The sequence below is a fragment of the Lytechinus variegatus genome, chromosome 2 (assembly GCF_018143015.1).
Source record: "Lytechinus variegatus isolate NC3 chromosome 2, Lvar_3.0, whole genome shotgun sequence".
In the NCBI taxonomy this organism is placed as follows: Eukaryota; Metazoa; Echinodermata; class Echinoidea; order Temnopleuroida; family Toxopneustidae; genus Lytechinus; species Lytechinus variegatus.
Genome location: NC_054741.1, coordinates 71,162,973 through 71,182,797, shown reverse-complemented (window position 1 = coordinate 71,182,797; position 19,825 = coordinate 71,162,973). Strand labels below are relative to the sequence as shown.

At 34.4% G+C, this 19,825-nt stretch overlaps 2 protein-coding genes across 3 annotated transcripts; both read right to left on the bottom strand.

Moving 5' to 3' along the window:
• Positions 1–3,196: 3,196 nt before the first annotated feature.
• Positions 3,197–7,403, bottom strand: LOC121409620 (probable thiopurine S-methyltransferase). The gene is made up of 8 exons (XM_041601528.1): positions 7,238–7,403; positions 6,590–6,682; positions 5,955–6,087; positions 5,437–5,489; positions 5,257–5,331; positions 4,691–4,770; positions 4,104–4,325; positions 3,197–3,545 (listed from the first exon to the last, which is right to left on the bottom strand). Exons 1-8 carry the CDS (start codon positions 7,363–7,365, stop codon positions 3,436–3,438), a joined length of 894 nt encoding a protein of 297 aa, XP_041457462.1. The 5' UTR covers positions 7,366–7,403; the 3' UTR covers positions 3,197–3,435.
• A 1,488-nt stretch (positions 7,404–8,891) lies between these two features.
• Positions 8,892–19,800, bottom strand: LOC121408893 (AH receptor-interacting protein-like). Of its 2 annotated transcripts, none has more exons than XM_041600587.1 (6): positions 19,681–19,800; positions 17,870–17,982; positions 16,789–16,968; positions 15,866–16,136; positions 14,176–14,406; positions 8,892–13,719 (listed from the first exon to the last, which is right to left on the bottom strand). In XM_041600587.1, exons 2-6 carry the CDS (start codon positions 17,966–17,968, stop codon positions 13,514–13,516), a joined length of 987 nt encoding a protein of 328 aa, XP_041456521.1. In that variant the 5' UTR covers positions 17,969–17,982; positions 19,681–19,800; the 3' UTR covers positions 8,892–13,513. The 2 variants fall into 2 exon arrangements, with proteins under 2 accessions (XP_041456521.1, XP_041456520.1); XM_041600586.1 differs by having other exon boundaries at positions 17,870–17,978.
• Between the last annotated feature and the right edge of the window lie 25 nt (positions 19,801–19,825).

Genomic DNA, 19,825 nt, shown 5'->3' with positions numbered 1-19,825 from the left:
TCTAACTATTTTGTAGCTGCAAAAACATTGTAACCAGGAATTCTCCTACAGCCTGGTCAACCTGGTTAATCACTGCAGGCACCATTACACATTTGAGGAACCAACTGGTATTTGGAGGGCAAAGAAACAGTTTGATATTTAATCTTAAGAGCAAAACACAGTTGACTGCCTTGTTGATTCCAGGGCAGATAGATGCTATCTGATTAAAAAAGTAGCCTTGAAACTGTACATTCAACAATGCAAACTAAAAAAAGGTGTATTGTGAAAATTATTTGTATTTTCACTTCATAATATAGTTGTAGAATACATAAATTTCACCTATAATTATCTTCCTAAATATTAACCATAATTGTATTGAAATTAATCTGATGCTGCACTATTGTGATATTCTAGGAAAGCAACCCTGATTCCCTTCTTCTTCATATAATTTGCATTGGTGCACAAGATTTATATTTCTGTGGGAGTTTATTTAAAGAGAAAACTAATTTATCCCATTGTATTTATGTTGAAGAGACTTGTCCTTGATATTTAATTTATTTTAAAAAAATATATGTAAATTACTTGTTAGCTGCTACATGTAGATGCCGTAGCAGGTTAATTGCAAATGTGTTTAAGATAACAGAATTTGCAGATTTCTTGTATATTGTTCTTATAGGTTTAAACAATTGTACCATTTTTTTCAAATGCATCGACTTATGGAGAAAGTATATATGGGACTTTTACATCTATTGCAAAGTGTTCTTTGAAATTTTAATGGAAATAAAATACATGAATCTTGTTTGCAATGCTTTGCTTTGGTGTGTTTCTTTTCTGTCCCGACAGCCAATTACAGCAAAGTAGATAAAAGAATATACCTCAACTGCATATTGTTGAGTTACTTCAGGTACATGTATGGTGTTGTCGTAAAACTAACACTTCTAAAATGAGGCTGGTGTTGGGATTTGCCTCACACAGAACTGAGCCATCAATGATTTGATCGTCATTGAACTTCCTAAATCTATACTTTTGTTTAGCTCACTTAAGCACCTTCAATCACTCTCTTTAACACTATAAACGCCAATATGAAAGCATGCACTAATTTCTGCACCAACACAACACCCTACCTGAAGGCACCCAATTTGTAATACATAATGGTTTCAAGGCATTTCCATACCAATTCAAGTATGAGGTTTGAATCCTACCATATTTGGCAAGCATTGTTGCCCCACTCAACCAAGGTGCAGTAAATGTAGTGATTATAGTACTCTTTTATCCAAGGAAATAAAGAGAGAGATTTTCAAATATGATAAATGCTTCTATTTATTCTTCTGCTATAAGCCAGTTCGTAGTTCCTTTCTGCGCATGATCAAAAGATTCTACGCATGATCAGAAGAAGGTCATTTGCACTAAAGTGACATGGTGCTTTAAAATCTAATGAGATAAGCACCAACTTTGATGTCTTGATTATTCATATATTCTTTTGAATTGTTTTCATTTACATCCACAAAAAACAACAATGCTTCCACGAACGACTAGTATTTCACAGTTTGTCAAGTACATTGTGCAACATGCTAAGATATGCATTCAAAGTAGGAATGCAACAAATACCTTCATTAAGTGTTCATTGGTGTGCTATTCTGGTCACCTGGTCTATTCAATTCCTTCATCCTGCTATGTAAGGCAAGCTTACGTAATATCTTGCTTTGAAATTTGCCTATCATGATGAAAGAAATGAAAGGTCATTTGACCAAAATTGCCCATGAAGTAATTACGAACTGGTCTATTGGAAAGATTATCCAGAGGGTTCAGAAAAATGTTAAGATTGGTAGGGAGGGGATACCCCCCTCCCCCAAACACATTTTATGGCCCATGTTATCATCATCATTATTTGTGTAATTATATGCAATGTCCTTATCAACAGTAGAATCTTAACTAAAGTTTTGTATATAAATTTATGATCCAAGTATAATGTAATTTTATTAAATCAAACATCTAGTTAAGCTCATACAAATAGTATTTACAGATTTAAAAAAATAGTGAAAGACAATACAAAAATAACAGAAGATTGTGATATGGCCATACTTCATAAATTAGTTTATTGTAATTATAAATAAATAGCCAATTACGGCAAAAATCAAATTGATATTTTTGTAGAAATACAACCATTTCTCTGTTCTATTGAAATTACATATTTTATTTCTTTCGCCAAATCAGGAAAAAAAATTACATGGGAGGGAGACACGTGTATACAAGAAAAATAGATCAACCATGTTCCAACTAACAACTGTAGTAACAATATTTTTATAGCCTACGTTTTCAACTAATCATTGATCAAAGTTACAGCATACAAGTACTTATAGGTATAAAGGTATACTTCAAAGTTTATGTATAACCGAGGAGGGGAATGAAGGAAGTGTTGAATTGGCGTACAGGAAAAATTGAAAGTCTGGTTACTTTTAATCCTCCCCTAGCTCCCTCTCTCTATCCCAAAACACTTCCATATGCTGTTACTACTGGTCATTTCGATTGCAATACACAGTCACAAATGATGTCACAAATAAAAAAAACAGAAAACAGGCAAATAACAATTCAAATATGAACATCATTTTCAACAATATATTGAAAATACCATTGACCAATTATGAGGCCAGGGATACCCAAAGAAAACATGTTCCTATTATAAGGTTCTCCCACACTCCCATAACTAAATATACCAACATGCATAAAGGTCATGGAAAGTCATGAAAACAAAAATAAATTGATTCAGAGAAAGCAAGTGAAAGTTAATCAAAGAATGACAAAATGTCATCTGTTTTTACCCCTCACCCTCCCCCCTCCAGCTAATAGACCAGTTCGTAGTTACTTCATGGACAATTTGGGTCAAATGACCTTTCATTTCCTTCATTATGATAGGCAGATTTCAAAGCAAGATATTACGTAAGCATGCCTTACATAGCAGGATGAAGAAATTGAATAGACCAGGTGACTAGAATAGCACACCAATGAACACTTTATGAAGGTATTTGTTGCATTCCTACTTTGAATGCATATCATTGCATGTTGCACAATGTACTTGGCAAACTGAAATACCAGTCGTCCATGGACGCATTGTTGTTGTTTTTGGATGTAAATGAAAAAACACAATTCAAAAGAATATATGAATAATCAAGACATCAAAGTTAGTGCTTATCTCATTAGATTTTGAACCACCATGTCATTTTAGTACAAATGACCTTCCTCTGATCATGCGCAGAAAGGAACTACGAACTGGCTTATTGAAACTCACTTCAAGGTGTGTCAGAAAATTGTTCACCTAACAATGACAGGATGCATCCTGTTGTTTGCCTAACAGGTATGTGAATATTACTGAGTCTGATAAAATGTTCATTTAACAATGACAAGATGCAGCTTGTTGTTTGCCCACAAATCTTACTTCAAGGTGTCTCATAAAAATGTTCATTTGACGATGATAAGATGTAGTCTGTTCTTAGCCCACCAGCTTGGTCCCCATTCCTCAGCTTCCTTGCTGTCTTCCTCACAAATCATCTCAATACTACAATGCTCCCCTGTAACAATAACAGAAATAAATAAATGAATGAACGAACGAACGAATGAATAAATAAATAGGAATAACTGTATTCCTTGCATATATATCTGCAAGTTAGTAGCCAAATTTTACTATTTTTTAATCTGGTGGTGATAGCAAGTATAGATTGACTTTTATATCCTGGTAATAAGCTGGGTTTTTTTTTTTTTTACTATAGTTCAGCCAAGGTGGTGGCTGAAACAAGAGTGACTTCATCAGATATCATAGTTTGCTTATTAATTTTGAGGTGTAATACAGGGTACCTCTCTGTCAAGATGAATTATGGGAAAAAATTTAGTTAAAACTAATGATTCTCTGAATCATTATATGAATAATTGACGAGACACAAACAGAGTGTTGAAAAATGCAGTCATTTTGCAGATCAATAGGTGTAACTGAATAAGAGACATTATAAGGACTTACATGTATATATCTCACTATTTGAAACCATTTTACTTCCGCACTTTTCCTCCCCTTTTTTTGGAGGGGGGGGGGAGGAGGTTAGCTTTGTTGTCTTCCCAGCCCATATCATACATACCGTACACCTTCTGAAAGTCTTCTCCTTCAACCGGACGACACGGGAAGTCTTCATCGTGGCCTGGATCTAGATGCTCATGCCCATGATGGTGGTCGTTTGTATGCTTCTGATTGCCATCATGTTGATGATCTTGGCAGTGGTCGTGAGGGGGATCATTGCTGTGATCAACACCATACTTGCAAATATAGCTTCCTGTTTCAGGTTGACCATGTTCATGATCCTCTTTTGTCAGTAAATGGAGAAAAAAAATCCTTTTTAGCTCTTTAAATATAAAATCTAAAACAATGAAGTATGTTACATTCAAATGCATATTGACTCAAGAGAAACTATGAGACAAAGGATCGGTTTTCAAATTTCTTTGGAATGATTGAGGAAAGGATGAGATTTGAACTGTGTGGGAAAGAGAGATCCAGAGATGAGGGGCAGCAGCAAAGAATAATATATCACTCCATGTCCTTTTTGTTCTGGATTATTTTAATCTGATGTACTAGTAATAAGCAGAGCAAAGACTTGTACATGTAGTAGAAGAGGGATGAATGAGAGAGGAAATATAATACATATGTTACCTACAGGTTAATAGTTCCTACCTTCTATCTCTCCAAAGGTGAATGTTTCAGCAAGTATTCTTCCTCCAGAATTGAGAGAAGATAGAATGATCTCAGCATAGCTGTAAAACAAAAATATTCTTTAATAAATTTTTTTTTACGTATCTCTATTATGTTATGTGTGGATATCATCTTATGATCATACTGTATAAGGCTACGACCTAGTGATGATTTACTAAAATATTTTCTGTAAATCTGATAGGTGGAAATTTGTAGTCTGAGACACATTTAAAGATAATTGTAATGAATAGGCCTAACAAAGGAACAGAAATGATTCCCCTATCATGCTTGAAGCTTGATCGCTAGTGAGTACATGTATTTGTTGCTTATTAAGGTCCAATGATAGAATCCTTCACAAAAATATGCTTGTTTTTAAGATACAACTTTCCATGATAATTCTGCCATGGAGTGCGCTCCAAAAGAAATCTAAAACCAAGGTAAACCATGCTTACCCTATTATTTTTCTGATACATTAGAACATGATAAATATGCTACCATGACATCAAAATGAAAGAACTAAATTTCTCTGTTAGACCTGATAAACTTACTCTTTCCTCTCTGCTGGAGGTATATCTGTCATAGCACCACAGTCCCAGACACAATCAACTTTTCCCACAAGACTCCTGGAAAAACATGAAATGTGAACCATTATGATCAAATGATTAATTTAATGTTTTCGTCTCAACTAAGAATGGAATGTTGGACAGGGTTGAATAATTGATACTCACATATCCATTTCAAAGATGTTACATCTGTACAAAGAAAGCTTCTTGTCTTTACTCTATAGAAAAAGAAAAATTCAATTAAGAAAGAGATCGTAACTCAATTGCCTTGGTCATATTAGACGAGGAAGAAGAGAAGAGAAGAGGAAAAGAAGTTGAGAAGGAAGTAAAAGGGAGTATGATAAAAACATCTAAACAGAGCTGGAAAATGAGATCGATAACTTTCATGCACTTCCTTGAGAGCATGAAAGTTTCTTTGCCCACAAATTCTATGTTAAAGCTGCTGATCAATCTAGCAATACCTTTCTCTTGTGATATGAAAATGCAAGCATTTTTTTTGTTCTTCTGCAAAAGTTCTGATCATTGTTATTTTTTAAAGATGCATATACAGCTTAGATAAATCTATATAGTACCTCGTGTACTGAATATATTCAGTGCAACTTCAAAAGTTATCTTATTCACACAATCAAGTCTGCCCTTTTGAATCAAAATTAATACAAATGTCTCCCTAACCCCCACTTTACCTTGTGGCATTTGCCATCATTGACGCAGGATACAGGAGTTGTGGTGTAACTAATCCGGTGTCGATCGAGAAAGAGCTGCAGTGCTTTATTCACTAGTTCCAGACCTATTACTTCATGACCTTCATCAATCAACCTTAAGTGGAACAGCAAAGAAACATTTGAAAAGACATAGCAAAATGAAAAATTCATGTAATGAACTGCACAATTGCAACCCATGATAGTTTTGAAGACATACTTAATGTGACAGGGTTAGGGTGTCATATTTTGTGCTGTGTCAAGTTTGGTTTGGATTATTTGCAGAATTTTCAACTGAATTAATAGCGATTGGAGAAAATGTGTCATTGAGCTGACATTGAAATGAAGCAATATCAGTTCTGGCCAATAATATTATGAACCCTGACAATGAACAATCAAGTAAGAAGAAATAGACCAATCTCCATATGATTGCAAGTTCTATGATCTCGCCTAGCTCTCCCCCATTCTTTTTTTTTAATTCTTATTTGTTCCTGTTTCAATCCTTCTGAATGATATTCCTATTATCATCATTATCACACTTTAATACCCCCTAACAAATCATGATATAAATTCCATTTGTATGAATATGGCAACTAATTATGATTTAACGAGTCACTTACCATTGCATGTCTCTAGTGGCCCCACACATTGGAACTAGTATCCGACAATTCGGTTTCTCTCCAGTCAACTTGTTGATGTATTCTTTCAGCCACCTAAATAATTTACAGACATCTTCAGAAATAAATTGCATACACAAAGAAGGTATCTTCATGCAAGCATATTTCAGAAAAGAGTCCTTATTCTGAGAATAATATTTAGCCATAAAATAATAACTATATCTGCACTATAAAAAATATTGGGCAAAAATGCTCCATGAAGGTCAGTATGTGCCCAACCAACATTGGGCATTTCTTTTGGGCATTTTTATTTATCCAGTGTGATGAAGATTTTGCCCATTCTAAAGTAATTGCTGTTTATCTTTTTAACCTTTCCGGACAACATGCTTCCCGCATTGGGTAAAATACTGCCCCAAATTGGTTCGACACATATTTACCCTTGTGCTGGTTGAAATTTTACCCAATATTTTTGAGTAAAAAAAAATGTATTATATGAAAATCGGGTACTGCTGATTATAAGCACTATATAAGTTGAAATATGATTAATCCTGGCACACCCTTTACTCATTGGAGCTTGATATTATAAGCTTAATTCAGTTTTCAAAGAATGTATAAAAAATAATTGTTGTTAATCTTTATGAAATTGCTTACTTGCTAACCTCCCTATTAGCATCCTTACAATCACCTTCATACCAGGCAGCCTGCCATTCATTCTCTATGGCCTGACGTCCAGCGGTCACATGATCACTACTGCATTCATGTGATTCACTGTCAGCCATGTTTTATACTGCTTACAAGCTATTGAAAGATAAAAACAAGGATTGAGTGCTGGAAGAAAAAATGAATGAAATCAATGATCTTCTATGCATTAAAATCAATATATATTTGTATTTTCTATAAAATTTGATGAGATAAAAAAAAAAAAACAAATTATTCATGGATATTCATGTCAATTTTCCATTCCTACCTAGAACAACACTGAAAAAACAACCTAGTAAGCCTACCTAATTTACAAGTCTTACTTTGATGAAATATTGATTCAATATAGGTCTACAAATGAAATAAACTTGTCATTTAACAAATGAAATCTCAGAAATATCAGAAATCTCCTTTGTACCAAAGACAAAATGTTTGTCATATTCAGTACTCCAGATCAAAAATAACATTGGGGATTTTTGTTTAAAAAAATCATAACTTTCATCCATATTATACATTTGTAAATAATTTACAAAATGACATGTAAATCACAAAAATCTAATTGCTGTATATATTTATCAAGCTGATGATGATCATAGCCTCATTTCTACAAGTAAGACTAGACTAATTAATTCCAAGTTCCCTCAATCAGTTATGTCTGTTTGTTTTGTCCTTTTCCATGATATAAAATACATCACATCAAGTTCAACACCAAATTGAAATCACTTTGCGATGATGAAACAACTAGTGTATAAATCCATTTCAGCCACATAATACTATACCTGTATGAAGATTTGCACAAGTCCACTACCACAACACCTGATCAAGGAGACAGTAAGAGACACTGAAAGAGATTTACTTCTGAACCTGCTTTATATTCTAACAGCATCACATCATATAGATATTGCAATATCATGGTGTGATTATCATATTCATAGATCTTTGTATTGACTATTGGGGTCTGATCACTTCTAGTCTACAGATTCAGCCCCCTTTTGCTATGTTAGCTGCAATAACAAAATGCATTTTTAGCTTTCTTTAAAATGTAATTCATTAATGTTGAATTTACTTTTTAAAAGTAAAGGACATATAATTATGAGCTTAACAAAAACTGTGTGTTGTTCCTCTTCCTCTGAAATATACTTCCCCTTTCGATCTCCCTCTCTGTCTCTTGATATTTCTCTTTTCTCTGTCCATTTCTTTCTCTCTCACCTCTGTTTATCTCTCTCTCTCTTTCTCCTTCTTTTCTTTCCAATTTCATTTCCCCCCTCTCCGTCTCCCTTGTTTTATTGTTCTCTTTCACTATACATGCAACTCTTGGGATTTTCCTTTAAAAAAAACATTAATAAAGCACTTATTACGCATTCTTATACTACATCAATGGGCTTAAAACTAAAAGATTACACTGCTCTAAAACAAATTAGGAATACACAGGAATTTAGATTTTGAATATAATTTTCCATAGTAAATTGTAAGACTTGTCTGATTTCATAAACCCTTTTTTCAGAACACAGTTGCTAATTGCTATCTTCCCAATTAGCAAGTTGTCAACCTACAATTACCCCATAAATTCAGCAATGAAAAAAGTAATTTCAGATAATTGTTTAGGTAGTTTTTAGAGCTGTTTATTTTATCAGAATTTTGGCTATAACATACATTTAAAATCTAATATACACTTTTTTACAGTATATTATAAAAAACAAATTCCCTGCATCAGGAATTTGGCATATTTCAAAAGACTGACAAAGTATATGTACTAGACAATAGCATTAGCACAAGATAGTTGACATGCCTATTTACATATTGAATACCATATATCCATTCTCACAAATAAAAGAAAATTATCATATTGCAGGCTATTTACATTTACATAAAGATTAAAATAAGCATAGCACACAAAGGGTTCTAACTTTCTTTCAAAACCTTCAAACAACCATATTTGATAATTTACTGTGTATTTCTTCATTCTTTAATTCATTACATATTTCTTTTTTTAAATTCAATCACAGGATCTGAACATAAAAATGACCCTTATTTGTCCTCATTACTTGCATCATTTGAAGTCATGTTCATCTTTGCAAAAGACTACAAAGCTCTATGATGATTATACATACTATGTAGAAGAATAAGATGTTATGTCTATTATCCACTGCTTAATTTAAATGGTTCTGAGGTTGGCATAAATTGACATCATTTTCAAGAGAAATTGTAATATACATTAACTGAATATGATCTTGTCTATTTATTTCAGTACCTTCATGTAAAATTTGTTAAGGGTTGTACATTTGCTAAAAATTACAATTGAATTATTAATGCAAAAGATCCCCCTACCCCTTTCTCTAAAAATGAAGGATTTTCTATTCTAAAAAATAAGATAAAATCATCATTTCCAAAAGGAATGTAATTAGTAACATATCTAGACAGGAAAATGATATAGGAATTTGGTCAAACTTCAGAGTAGTCAGGATGTCTATATACTTGTAGACATTGGTTGATTCTAATAGACTAATATCTTATAAGAAGGCAAATCTTTGCTGTTGTTGTTTTTCTATTACTGTGACTGTCCCAAGAGGGCTTTGGCAATCAAAGTTTGCTCTATGCGCTGAGATATAAAGAAAGTTAAACTCATTAAAAGTTTGGATTTTGTTTTGAGGCTGGTTTGGAGGACTTGAGGTATGAGATTGAATTTCCTATCTGATACCATAATATAACAATACTGTACCTAAGAAATCAAGTTAGACTATTAAAGACTACAACTTTGTGACATTCTAAACATCCAACAGTCAAGTTTAATGATATATTAAAACGATAATTGATTTTGGCTTCTTTATACTTGTACATGTAATAGACACTTTGATATAACAATGAATTGAAATCCAATGTCACAGATCAATAGTATCTTATAGATATTGTTAGAACTTTCATTTATTTATTCTTCTGGTATTACCACTCACCCCTGTAATACATGTATAAAGATATACAATCAATTTACAACGCTTAGACACATGTTTTATGATAAGCGCTATACAAATAATGTTGTTATTATTATCATTATTACATTGTCTGTCATAGACTTGAAATTGCAATCCATTGTAAAGTACTCTTTAAGAATCTCAGCCCATAGTTGTGGAAGTTGGTGTATACAGAGTCATAGACTCTAAAATAAAAATGAACAGACTAGTGGTGTCTTTATCTCTCGATTTCACAAAACCCATCGTGAATTACAGACAATCTAAAGAATAGCATCTGATCACGATTTAATGCTAGACTGCAAACAATTTTCAAAAGCTGTGAGCGGCAACTAGAGTATAAATATGTTGTTCTCTACCAGATCTACATTTAAGATCTTCTGATTCAAAATTAGTTGCAGTTCCTAAATCCAAGAAATCATGGGGCGATCGGTCATTTGCACATGCTGGACCACCCTTGTGGAATCAGTTGCCATATTCCATTCGTTGTATTTCAAACATCCATTGTTTTAAAATTGCTCTAAAAACACATTTGTTTAAAATTGCCTCACAGTAACTAGTTTCCTCTCATTGTTATGACTGTGTTTCTTTTATCCTTGTCTCTTCCTGCTCCATGTGATTTTTTTATTTCCTTTTCGCAGTGCCTTAAGCACATAATCAATGTGTATTTCGCGCTTTAGAAATACTCTACATTATTTTTATGATTAACCATTTGTAGTCTTTTACAGCAGACCATTAGAGCCATAAGCAGACACTGGTTCTGTTGACTGAAGGGTAGAATCAAATTATGATATCAGCAGACATGATAGACAATCTAACAAAGTTTATAAAGATTTTAACCTACAAATGGCTAACTTAATAAATGAACAACACCTGCCGTAATCAACCTATCATTAAAGAATGAACAGAGGGAATAATATAAAGAACTATTACATTTATCAATATTTTCATTGCTAGTTTTCTATTTTTTGTGTGTGTTCTGAGTGAACACATTTCTGTACTCTATCCATATATCTATCAATCATTTTTATAATGCTCAAATCTTGTTTTTCTTCTTTTTTTATCCTTCATTGAATTAATGGGGAAGTTGTTTTATTGTTCAGGGTATTTTCCTAGCTATACATGATTACAATTCCAAGGAATATATAATCATTATGATATCGGTGTTCAAATGATTAAAATAATGATAGCTTTAGTCTAATGAAGTAGATATAGGTTGATAGATAGACAGATATCTGTTCATTAATATTCACTTAATTGTATTGCATCCGAAATCACTGAAAAAGTCACAAGTTTGGCAAAATTGAACTTGCATCATATCATACGTGTAAATTTGTATACACAGTGATGACAGAATACATGCATAGAAAACAGATAAAATACTTTTATTCAGCCAATCAGTGTGAACCACTTGTAACTCTCAATGCATTGAAGGACTGCAGTATACAAATCATTGCAGGTCACCAAGAATCAACCCCCCTTGAGATCTTGGCCGCCAATCACGCGAACGCTGTGAAAATTGGCATGATAATAGTGTGGGATGTGATCTACAAGGCTGTATGGTTGATTTTTCTGAAATTATATTTTTTTCATATGTATTAATTATGCTAATTTATGCAAAATAAATCATAATTGTTGCTCTAATTCACTAATAAAAGCTCCTAGAATGCTAATTTTGGTGTTAATATTCTTATACTATTCCTAACAATTATAAATGAAAAAATTCTGGTTTGAAAATGAATTATTCAAATGTATTTCTTTGTTTTTTTGACCTTTTATTTTTCTTTGTTTTTTTTTGCCAAATTTATAGCAGAACCTTTTTAAAGCATAATTACCGTATTAATATAATAATAAGTATTAAATATAATTAGCATAATTATAGTATTCTAAAATAAATTGATTTCAACTGATGTCAATATGAGATAACTCAATTTACATTGACTTTATACACAAAATCACGTTTTGGAGCAATTTTTGGTCTGAAAAGATGCGTGAGACTTCAAAGTAAAAAGTCAGTGAGTGGCACAGTTGAAAGCGGAAAGGTCGCAGAAAATGTTAAGGGGTTGATTCAAGACCATCTTCTGTACAGGCTGTCATAGCTGTTCACAACTCACCTTTACACTGCAACTTAGCCCCTTGCCCCCAAGATGTCACTGAGCTATACAGTGTACATAAGAACATGTAAAATCTACTTTGGCCTATTTCAGCAAGGATGCTGTTCTTACTGGGCTGAAACACAATCATACCTGCTATGGCAAGACTTTGCTAGATTTTAAAAAACATCACAGGAGCACAAAAAGCAATCACAATACACAAAGAATTCATAACTTGTACATTTTTAAGAGCAATAATCAAATGTCAACATGCTATCTGGTTCATAAAGCACTGTCATCAGTATCACAAAGCAAGTGGTTTAAAGCACAGGCAGCATGTTGGTGTCCTCAGGTTTGTAGAATACAACTGCCTGGATCTTTCCTTGCAATTAAAGGGAACCACATGACTTCCACAAATCCACAGTCATTTGCAACATCCAAAAATCTGAAGATATCCCAAGTAATTCCTACTTGGGCAGCATTATAACTCACATGTGCTGGCCTTGATTATTGCTGGCAATGACCATATTAGAAGGATAATGACCCAAGGGAGATAAGACCTCTTGTATTAAATTTTGTGGACCATTTCAAACTCTCTATCTAAATGCTATGTCAGAGGGAAGACTATTCCATTTCATATGGTGTCATGGCAGTCATTACTCTATTGAACAATTATTTTTTTTTAATAAAAGGTTTTGTCATCCAATCAGCAATAACAGTGTAATTTCGGAGTGACAATACATCCTTCGCACACAGTATGACAAAAGTCTAAGCTGACAGTGTTAGTTTGACTCAGTTAACCAAAGGTATTTAGAGGTTATGATATCACAGTCTATTGTTAGAATATAGCATAAGTTCTGAAAAAAAAACTCCTTGCACCAGGTATGTATCAGTTGGTTAGAACCAAAAAATTGATATTGTTAGCAGCCACTGCAACATGTGATACTTTAGATTTTCAAAGCTTGAACTAGAAGTAGTTGCCAGAGGGATGAATGGCTATGACTCCACACTGTACTCTATACATCCAGTTACAAGGCTTAAGAGTAATACCCTCATTACTCAGAGAATAAAGGATGATGATTTGCCTTGTCCACATTCTGTTTTAAAAGTCGACTGGAGCTTGTAAAACCTAATACATCCAATTGTAAAGTTTATGATGAATTCCATTCTCACTTGGTAAAGAGGCTCTGAAGCTTGGCTTTATCCTCTGCATCCTTGGCCTTCTCTGCTTCTTCGATCACTGCTAGTTCCTTCCGAATGGCTCCGCCAAGCTTAGGATCAAGCTTCAACGCCTCACCAAAGTCTTGTCGAGCTTCTCTGAAATTCCAGCATGCAGAGTGTGCCTTTGCTCTCCTGTACAGTGCCTTCACGTTGTCTAGATGTTCAAGTGAAAGAGAATAGTAACATTTAAATTAAGTGCCTTGAGCATTAAATTCATTCTTTTACAATTATTTTTTTCAGAAAATAAATGGAATATGTTAGATCAAAACACACTAATAACTCTATAAATATTTTATGAATGAATACCACATTCTTTATTATGGATTTCAAATCATTAATCTTGACTCTCCATTGTATTTCCAACTTATGCTCTTAACCACATTTGTGAATTCAATTTATATCATCCATGAAATTCAAAATATTGAAGTTTGCATACATGACTATTTTTCCCAGATACCATATTTTTTTCCCTTTCTATATTGATGAGTTTCTGTCTTTAATTTATTGTTTTGAGTATTACAATTCACAATCTTTGTTTGTAACTGATTTTACAAAGAATTCAAATGAATTGCAATTAATACGAATCTGAAATAGGTAAATGCATATTCACCGTCTTCCTTCTCCAAAACTGTTGTTGTATGTTCAATGACCTGGTAGTACTCCTTCATATGAAGCTTACACTGAGCAAAGTTGAGTAAGAATGGAATCTTGTCCCCATCAAGATCTAACCACTCTGCACTATTGGGTTTCTCATGCAGAAGAAGGTTCTCAAGACAGCCAAGGGCTTCAGCATACTTCTCTGCTGCCTTCTCGTACTCTCCTTCTTTGTATAGACGGTTACCTGCAATTGGTGAAAGCAGAATAATTGTACAGCTCTGTAACAGGAACCACACAATAATTATTATAATGATCATCATCATGGACATCATCAGTAATGTCATCATAATCATCACATTCATCCTATATGATATCATCATCCTGAAATTGATGGTGCTACTTACTAAGGTCAACTACTTACTTCTGCTTACTACTCACTAATAATTCTCCTCTTCCTATTACAACTACAGCAGACTCTGACTGAGTCGACCCTCCATAAGTCAAATATTCACCCAAGTCAAAGTATTATTTAAGACCTGAATATGCAAGACATGTGTCATTTACATCTTGTCAACCTCAGTTAAATTTGCGTAAGATGAACAGATTTCTGTGGTCCCAAGAGATGTGACTTAGGCAGTCATCTGTCATGTACATAGTACTTCACCTTTATTCTACCACTAGTACTACTCCTCCTCTTCTGTTGCTACTACTCCTCATACCAGTACCACTGCAATTACTACTACTACTACTTCTATTCTTCATCATCCGTTTCCTTGTCCTTTAAATAGTAAATGTGCCAAATGCAAAAGTAAAATGGAAATGGTACTGTGGCTAACTACTGTAAAAGTGGAAATATTCGCGGTGTGGAAATTTTCGTGCAGTTCACGGCAAGATAGGCGAGCGCGAATTTATGAGCATCTATTTTAATGCAAGTTTTGAACCGCGGTTCAATTGCGTGTATCGTTTTGGCAAAGAGATTGCACAATATGATCTGAAGAGGGCAGCATTTACGCAAGCAAGCTTGAGCTCCAATATCATGTGCATTGCAAGAATTTGTTCTAAAAGCAATGTGATAATTTTTTAACAGTCGCAGATCGGTTTATGAATTATGATTTTGGTTGAAATATAAATTGATATTGCTGTTTGATTGGTGAGTGTTTAGATCTGTTTAGTTTTTGAGAAGACGTTGGGTCGATCGCCCGTGTTTGATTGATCCCATGCACTTCGAATAGCCGTAGTCCCCCTGATCCTTACCCGGTGCTCAGCCATCTATACCAGGCCAGCAGCGCCTCCGTTTTGCCTTTCCCGATGTCCGCCCCGCAAAGAAAATTTGCGCTAAATGTCACAAAGCTCATGATTAGATCAAAACAATGTTGAATTATGCCGCCCTAGAGCTAAAATTATGATCAGAAAATACAATTTCGTTGCTGAAATTTTAATTAAAACCATTCTGAGATGGCAAGAAGGAAGTGACTTTGTGATTATGGAGTGTGCACCGCGAATTAAAAACCCGCGAATATGTTTGAAGCCGCCGGAGGGCGAAAAATTAATCCCGCGAAAATAACAGCGTTTACAGTAATTTACAGATATGTCTAATTATGTGACTGCCACGTCATGAGTGTAATTCATTGTGCTATATCTATTCTATGCATATCTTGTATATCATAGACTATTACTATTGAAGTGAATGAAATTGAACATGCCTTCCTCCTTGAGCTTAGGCAAGACAGCTTTCTTCTGTTCATCATTCATTGCCCAAGCTTCCAAACGATGCTGTCCAGGCTCCTCCACACTGATAACCTCCATAGTGAATCGCAGTGGCACAGGGTCCTTCATGAGGGAGTCCAAGTCCTCATAGCCTAGACCAGATTGGTGGACCTGGGCCATGCCACAGCAGTGCTTCTCCTCCTCGATCTTCTTACCATGGCGGAAAGCACGAAGCTTGGCTTCAACAGGTGGGTAAGATGCAAGGTGCTGGAAAGGGGATTGAGAACTATTACATATACATTTTCTGTAATACTCTGTGTTTTTCATTGAATCCACTATGCAAAACATCTAAGACAAAGAGTTGATTTTTATCTGGATATACATGGGCACTGTATTTAAAAGTATTACCTATTTTGAAGAAAAGTTCTGTATGAAAATCATATATTTTTTCTTGCCCTTTCATACATTCATCTTTCTCAATGCTGTATTCATATGTTCAAAGAAAAGTCAAAAGATGCACTCTGCGAAGGCTCCCAATTTAGTAGTCCTCATAAGGCATGTTCATTCAATTTATTCCTTTAACTTGCCATTCAATATTGATTTTTGCTTCTTTTTTCATTGTAAACATTGTGAAATAATCTAAGGTGTTTCACAAAGTTGTTCATAAAGAATTGCTCTAAAAACAAATAGAAATGGAAGGACAAGTTGATTCATCATCTTTTAAAAAGTCATCTATAAATCACATTACCTAAAGTTGAAAAATTTATATACCTGTACAGTATAATGTAGACTATAGGCCTAATACCTAAACAAACATTACCGTACTGTATTAGTGTTAGTGGGAGATCTTTACACTAGCACTTGATAAATCAAAGGAGTATCAAAAGGAAAAGGAAAAGAACTCCTCTACATTCATTACCTGTGTGTCGCATACAAAGTCAGCCACTTCATCTGGTCGCATGGTCTTCAGAGCATTCTCCCAAAGTTCAAACTTAAATGATTTGCCAGTCAGGAGCTCCATAGGCTTCTTAACCTTTTTTGTGTCCTCAATCACAGTCTCTTCCTCATCACATTTGCTGCACTTGTAATGAAATGTTACCTAGCAGATAAAGAGTACGGTAATTGTAAAGATGAAAGTGATTGTGGTAACCAGGATTTACCAGGATAGTGAGTTAGTGACAGTAAGTTAGTGACAGTGATGAGAATAATGATGATGATGAAGAAGACAGTGTTGATGGTGAAGGTGGTGGTGATGGTGATGATGTCAACAAGAAGTCAATGATGACAGTAGTGGACATTTGTGGTTATTACATGTGTGATGATTCCAATAAGGATGAAGGTAGTGATGGTTGTGGTGGTGATGGTAATGGTAGAGAAGATGATGATGATGATGATGATAATGCAGATGAATATTAATACAGTAATAAAGAATGTGATGATTACACTCATTACAGTAAAGTTGATAAACAAAATACTTATGATGGTCATCAGGATGACGAAAGTAGCGATAATGGTGGTGGTGGTGATGATGATGATACATGTAGTAAAGGAGAGAATGATGATGATGAACAAGATGCTGACGATGATCATGGTGGTGGACAATGGTGGTAATTATGGTGACAATGACGAGGATGATCATGACGAAGATGATCATGACAATGATAGTGATGGTGAGGACAATAAGAATGCTGACAGTGATGATGAATAGGAAGATATAAGATGCTGGTGATGAGGATAGAGGCAGAGTTGCCAACCAGAAAAAAGAACATTTCAGTATTTTTATAGCTGAAAATCAGTATTTTGGTGACAAAATCAGTATTTTCAAAGAATACCATAGGACCACATGTAAAGCTGAAACTTAAGAAATCAGTATTAGACATGAAACTATCAGTATTCTTCTCATTTTTCAGTACTAAATACTGAAAATCAGTACTACTTGGCAGCTCTGTAGAGGTGATAATTCATGATTTTTTCTTTCTTTTTCTCTGAGGCTAACTCACCTTTGTACCATCAGGATAAAGAGGGAGGTTGCCCTTTCCAGGATGAACAATAGATTTCTTGATCCCATAACCTAGACCTGTTCCTAGTCCTGTTTCCATTGTATTAGTTCTATTTGATTAAATTGAAACAAATAAGTATGTGTTATTTCACTTTTCATTTAGTAAAAATATACATTTGAAGTTGAGGCCTATTCAATAATTTTTTCATTGATATCTATAAAATCCAAAAGTAAGCTTCCAACTTAATCATTCAATTTCATGAAAACATTGAACATTACATTAGAATCAGTGTATAATTGTTCTGCCTAGCCGCCAGACCAACTGTTTTGTGATATTAATTTGGGGTCTAGTTTGAATGAAATAAATTATAAATTAATAAATCTAAAAAAAATTTTAGCCAACAAGAGCAGAATTCAACCCATGCCGATACATCAGTCCAGTATGATTTTACTTTTAATAGACTCTTTATCACTGTAATGAAAATCATCAGTCAGAAAAAAAATTCTGACCGATGATTTTCATTACAGGTCGAGCATCATGGAGCATGCAATCTTAAATACATAGGAGTAATGCCGATTTTTTTTTTACAAATTATAATTTCTCCTATTGAAAAGCCTCTTCTCTTTATTTACTATAAACCAACTATATTGCTTACGGACGTGTGCGTCGCGTAACGTTGGGAAGAACAATAGCAAACAAGATGGCGGAGTAAACATCGGGCAAGTCTCTTCCGTCTTTTCATAATATTTTTCTAATTTTTTTGATGAATTGTTTAAAAATAAAACCGATAGCGTAGAAATGTCAGAAATGCAGTTGTATCCAATGTACATTATTAAGGGCTAGAGCTTTAGAAGGAAAGTAGAAATCTCAGGGCGAAAGTTTCAGGTTTGGGGGCCATGCGTGCAGATGAATGGGAAGGAATGCCTGGCTTCGTTGAGAGTAAGCATGGGACGTCAGTAAATGATTTTTACATTCTAGAAGCGTCCTGGCTAGTCGAGACTTCTTGCGTGAACTGGTGAAATTTGAATTAAATGTCAATGATTTAGCGCTAGCAGCAGCCAGTAGAGGCACACGGCCAATAATATATTCATGTCTCCCATGGCCATGAGATTATCTCCAATATCAGAGACTTTTGTAAAGAATTTGGGTATCCAATTTCAGAGACAGTTTCCAGTTTGGGAGACCAATTTCCTTTGTTTACATTTGCTTCAAAAGGATTACCTTGGCGGCAAATAAAAATGTGATAGGCCTAGGCCTATGCAGATTCCTCATAAAAAAATTACCCCTTTTCACCGTCTACTTTAAAAATTCACCGTCTCCTTTTGTTTTGATAAGGATTTTGTTGTCATCAACACACAAAACAAATGGGCTCCTGACCTCCGTAAGACAAAATTTTAGGTGGAAAAATTATGCTTTTGTTGGTGTTCTTTCTTTTGTTCTTAGTTTTGCAAAGCAAGTCTCTAATATATCTCTAATTTGAGAGTCTCCCATATCGTGCGCCCTAGTCAAGCAGCGCAGAGGCGTGACGTCGATTGATAACGCAATTGGTATCGTTCCTCTGAAACAAGCTCAGTGTTGGAGCTCGGTTCAGTGGTGTTTTTACGCTCTCAACACCAACACTGAACACCATCCTTAAAATCACCCAATATCGCCTGAATGAGCCGCGGAGTGCTTATTCTAACGTATATTGCAGCCCATGGGACTACAATATAAAACGGTAGCAATCGGCATGTCAAAAAAAGCAAGTAGGCTCACTTGAAGCCATATTTATAGGACATATATATTCTCAATATTAAATATAATAATCTAACCACAGTTTCCTTGCACGGAGAAGACTGCTTATTCTCAAATAAGGGAGACAGCTACAAAAGAGAATCCAATAACTCTCTATCATCGAACTTGCAGAAAAGTCTTGCTGCCAATCGAAGTGATTTATTCTGCATGTATTTTACTTTG

What these genes read in the sequence shown, in the direction of transcription:
- LOC121409620 (XM_041601528.1), bottom strand. Translation starts at nt 7,365, where the DNA reads ATGGCTGACAGTGAATCACATGAATGCAGTAGTGATCATGTGACCGCT. An exon ending in GCTAATAGGGAGGTTAGCAA is followed by an intron (nt 6,683 to 7,237) that starts GTAAGCAATTTC and finishes TAAATTATTTAG; the next exon opens with GTGGCTGAAAGAATACATCA. An exon ending in AGACTTTCAGAAGGTGTACG is followed by an intron (nt 3,546 to 4,103) that starts GTATGTATGATA and finishes TTATTGTTACAG; the next exon opens with GGGAGCATTGTAGTATTGAG.
- LOC121408893 (XM_041600587.1), bottom strand. Translation starts at nt 17,968, where the DNA reads ATGGAAACAGGACTAGGAACAGGTCTAGGTTATGGGATCAAGAAATCT. An exon ending in ACTTTGTATGCGACACACAG is followed by an intron (nt 16,137 to 16,788) that starts GTAATGAATGTA and finishes TCCCCTTTCCAG; the next exon opens with CACCTTGCATCTTACCCACC. An exon ending in AGTTTTGGAGAAGGAAGACG is followed by an intron (nt 13,720 to 14,175) that starts GTGAATATGCAT and finishes TTGAACATCTAG; the next exon opens with ACAACGTGAAGGCACTGTAC.